This window comes from Pteropus alecto, unplaced genomic scaffold (genome assembly GCF_000325575.1).
Source record: "Pteropus alecto unplaced genomic scaffold, ASM32557v1 scaffold86, whole genome shotgun sequence".
NCBI lineage: Eukaryota > Metazoa > Chordata > Mammalia > Chiroptera > Pteropodidae > Pteropus > Pteropus alecto.
This window is the reverse complement of record NW_006442109.1, coordinates 8,151,726-8,155,875: the sequence shown is the minus strand read 5'-3', so window position 1 is coordinate 8,155,875 and position 4,150 is coordinate 8,151,726. Positions and strand designations below refer to the sequence as shown.

General features: G+C 59.3%; 1 protein-coding gene across 1 annotated transcript in view; it reads left to right on the top strand.

The window, feature by feature from the left end:
- SKOR1 (SKI family transcriptional corepressor 1) overlaps positions 1 to 4,150 on the top strand; it is a 20,316-nt gene that overhangs the window by 13,543 nt on the left and 2,623 nt on the right. The window contains 5 exon segments of the mRNA XM_015595824.2: positions 122 to 439; positions 551 to 678; positions 1,774 to 1,864; positions 2,805 to 2,912; positions 3,451 to 3,522. Coding sequence (XP_015451310.1) covers positions 122 to 439; positions 551 to 678; positions 1,774 to 1,864; positions 2,805 to 2,912; positions 3,451 to 3,522 — 717 coding nt within the window.

The window sequence follows — 4,150 nt, the reverse complement described above, 5'->3', positions numbered from 1 at the left end:
AGGAGCGAGGAGCGCTGCCCGAGCGCGCTGTCCCGCGGGCCGCTGGACGAGGAAGGTGCAGACGAGGCACTGCCGCCTCCCCTAGCCCCACTGCCGCCTCCGCCGCCGCCGACACGAAAAGGCTCCTATGTGTCAGCCTTCCGGCCTGTGGTCAAGGACGCAGAGAGCATTGCCAAGCTCTACGGTAGCACCCGCGACGCATACGGCTCTGGCCCTGCTCGGGGGCCGGGGCCGGGCGCAGGGTCCAGCGGCGGCTACGTGAGTCCGGACTTTCTGAGTGAAGGCAGCTCCAGTTACCACTCTGCCTCACCTGACGTGGACACTGCCGACGAGCCCGAGGTGGACGTGGAGTCCAACCGCTTCCCCGACGACGAGGGCGCCCCAGACGAGGCCGAGCCCAGCGCGACGGGTGCACCCAGCGCAGGATGCGGACTGGATGGCGACCAGCCCGCCGGGCCCCCGTCTACTACCTCCTCGGGTGTCGACGGTCCCACAGACTCTCCCGAGGGCGGTAGCCCTCACCTCCGGCGTCGCCCCGGGTTACCCTCAGCCAGCCGGTCCGCATTTGGGGACCTGGCGGCCGACGACGTGGTGCGGAGACCCGAGAGGAGCCCGCCGAGCGGCGGCTATGAGCTGCGAGAGCCTTGCGGGCCGCTGGGGGGCCCGGCGCCGGCCAAGGTGAGCCCCGCGCCCGCCGGTTGGTGGCTCCTTCCTGCTTACCCCTAGGCACCACGGGGTTGCAGGCCCGGCGCTGGCCGGGTGAGGGATGGGAATTTTAATCTGAGCGAGCGTTCGAGCGGCAGGCCCCGGCTGTTCTCTGGATAGACCCACCTTTAGGAGCACTATGGAGCTGGACTCTCTGGGACCCCCAGCTGAGGGTTTTAGAAGATCCTGGGGGCAAGCCGGACAAACGCGTGTGCTTTTCTCAGTGATGGGAGTAAGGAGACAGGCAGACAGAAAGAGAAATAAAAGGATTCTAGAGGAAGAAAAAGGAAGAGAGAAAGGGACCCAAAGCCAGAGAAAAGTGCTCGTGAGGCCAGGCCCGTAGCACGATCGCCTGGATGGGGATCAAAGCCTCAGGGAAGAGCAGCGGGTAAAGAGAGGGCGACCTCTCCCCCAAGCAGGGCCACTGCCGTACGCGGCCCGCGGAATCTTCTTCCACGCCAACTGGTAGTTGTCCGAGCCTCTTCGAATTCCCACCTTGAGAACCACAGGGGTCGTGGTGAGAAGCTGTCGAGACCGTGTGCAAGGCGTGAGAGGGGCTCTCGGGTTGTCGGGGTCGCGGGTTCGGGTGTGTGTGGGTGCGTGGGGGGTGGGGGTGCAGCTAAGCCGGAATCGTTGGCTATTTGAAAGTGGGTGCGCACACTTGTACATTTCCATTCGGTCCATTAAAACACGAATCGCTAGCCAGATGCGAAAGGCGTCATTTATGCCGCGAACCCGGCGCGGGCAGGAGGGAAGATGCGGCAAAGAAGGCTGGTGAAGAGGATGAGGGGGCTGCTTTGAACCGCCCTTGGCTTGGGAGCCGCTTTGTGTGTCGGATAATTTTCTCTAGGGTGCTAATAATTACCCCGAATCTACAACGGTGATGCGGCCTCCGAGGGCGCAAGGCTGCTCCTTGTGCGTCACTGCCGCCCGGGGCGCTTCAGTCCCACCGGCGAGTCGACCTCCGCCACCCCCCAGCACTCCCTCCCGGCTGCGGCGCAAGGCTAGGCTGTTCCCATCCGCCGCCAAACGTCCCTCTAACCGCCTGTCATTTCTTGGCTGGCACAGGTGTACGCGCCAGAGCGGGACGAGCATGTGAAGAGCGCGGCGGCGGCGCTGGGGCCCGCGGCCTCCTACCTCTGCACCCCGGAGGCCCATGGTAACGCCCCCAGCCCCCCCTGCGGAGATCGCTGGCCAATGTGACGCGGGGACCGCAGGCAGAGGGCCGGGGCCAGGGGAAGACTACGAGGGAAGAGGAGAGGAGCCAAGAGGCAGAGAAAGGGAGAGAAAGAGGGAGAGGGAAAGAAAAACAATCGGGGGGCGGGGGGGGGCGGGGAAGGAAGCTGAGTGAGAACTCTCAACAACTTCCATCATTTAGTTAACAACAACAAGCCTCCCGCTCCAGCACACAAACGCATGCTCACGTACACCTCATACACTGGATTAAAACGTTTTAAAAATCGCTCCTGGCACCCCTTTAAAGTCCTCTCATTTATTCAGCAAGTGATTTTGCCCCGAGGTCCCCGGTGTTCAGGCCGAGTCCAGCGGATGGTGGGGGTGCTTGGCTGTGCACTTGGGTACTCCTGACGCTTCATGGTAGCTGCGGCCCCATGCGGGTGGGGGAGGCCTGCAGGTGCGCGCGGGACCCAGTGGCTCGCAGAGGAGGGGCCTCGGGCCTCGGGAATGCGGGCAGGCTGAGTCCAGGAGAAGCCTCCCTCGCAGCCACTACTCCCACGGGCACCGCCTGGGCCGCGTTCTCGACGGGAGCGGCTCAGGCCGACTCAGCGGCCACGCGCACTCGCGGTGCCCTAGTATTGGCGCGCGATGTAGGTCGCTTGTCCCTAGTGGGCTCAGTTGCTCGTATTGCTATTTTCCGAGGGGCTGGGGAGGGGGCGTGGAGCCGGAGAAGATCAGATCGCGCGCAGGGGAGGGGGTGCCCGGCCCAAAGCCTGAGGGTGCAAGCCCAGGCGCACAGCCGGGAACAGCAGCAGCCACAACGCTTTTAATTAGGGCTCGGGCGCCCCGGCCGCGGCAGCTCTGGCCGTATCGGGGTCACGATTTCTTTGCCTCTCCTTGAAACTCGGTTTATTGCCTTTAAGAGCCAGATAAGGAAGACAATCACTCGACCGCCGACGATTTGGAAACGAGGAAATCCTATCCAGACCAAAGGAGTATCTCCCAGCCAAGTCCTGCAAATACAGACCGAGGTGAGTCCTAGGACCCTCGCGCACTCCCTCAGTCGTGGGCTAGGGCCTAGGTCGCCCAGGTTCCCACTGGCTACGGTTTGCGAGGAAGGCTTTCAATCAAGCGTAAGCGGCGGCCGGTCTCCTCCTGAGACTGGTAGATAAATATTTAAACCACGCGGGCAAGATGCAGGCCAACTTTTGAGTTGCTTACCTCCTCGGTCAGTTTAGGGCTCTTCGGGGTAAGAGAAGAGGGCATATAAGAAGGAAATGAGGGACACCATAACCAACATACAACAAGTCGAAGGACACTTTCTGCCCTAACGATAGCCTGTCTTCCTTGAGTCCACTCTCCTGCAGGGTGTCCCTCTTTAAAATGATGGCCACACCCCTAAAATGGTGCCTTGGAAGGTGGATAGTACTGGATGACTGCAATTGTCTCCTCTAAAGGCAGAGGGCCTGGAGTAGGTCCCTGACTTAGTGCAGTTCCGGGGAAGCTCACTCCTCCCCTCCCAAGACCTCTCCCAGGACAGAACCCCTCTTACCTGCCCTTGTATCCCAGGCGAAGATGGGCTCACCCTTGATGTCACAGGAACTCAGCTAGTGGAGAAAGATATCGAGAACCTGGCCAGAGGTGAGGTTAAATCTGTGAAATGGGGCTACAATGTGCTTGGGGGAGATGGGCCCTTCTCGTAGATGGGGTGTTATTCCTGTAGGTGTAAGAGTGAGAAAGCAGGGCTCTTGGAGAATCAGTTTTCACCGAATGAAAAGTTTGCATTATCCTGATACAGGTGTGTATGTGTGTAGAGGGTGGCTAGAGGGAACTAAAGCCCCAGACATTCTTGGGAGTTTGAGTTCCCAAGGCCACGCCTGTCTGAACAGCCAAGTGAGAAAGAGAAATGGGTAACGATCCTCAGAACTTAATGCATGTGGACAATCAGACAGGAGAATCTGGGTCTCTCAAACTCACTGGAAAACATGACTTTCTGAATAGCAAGATTTACTTAAGGAATGTTTGACTTTCTGAATAGCAAGATTTACTTAAGGAATGTTAAGATTTACTTAAGGAATGTTTGAGAGATTAATTTTCCCTGGAATTAATGCATAACCACTCACTCTGCCCTAAATGGGTTGAGGATGGAACTTGGCCGAGTAGGATCCTGGGGTTGTTGCTCAGCCTGCACAGGGAAGAGTATGGCTTGAAGCACAGAGGAAGGTAGCTGCAAACCCCACTTTTGACCTCTATCTCCCAGTGTGTGTGT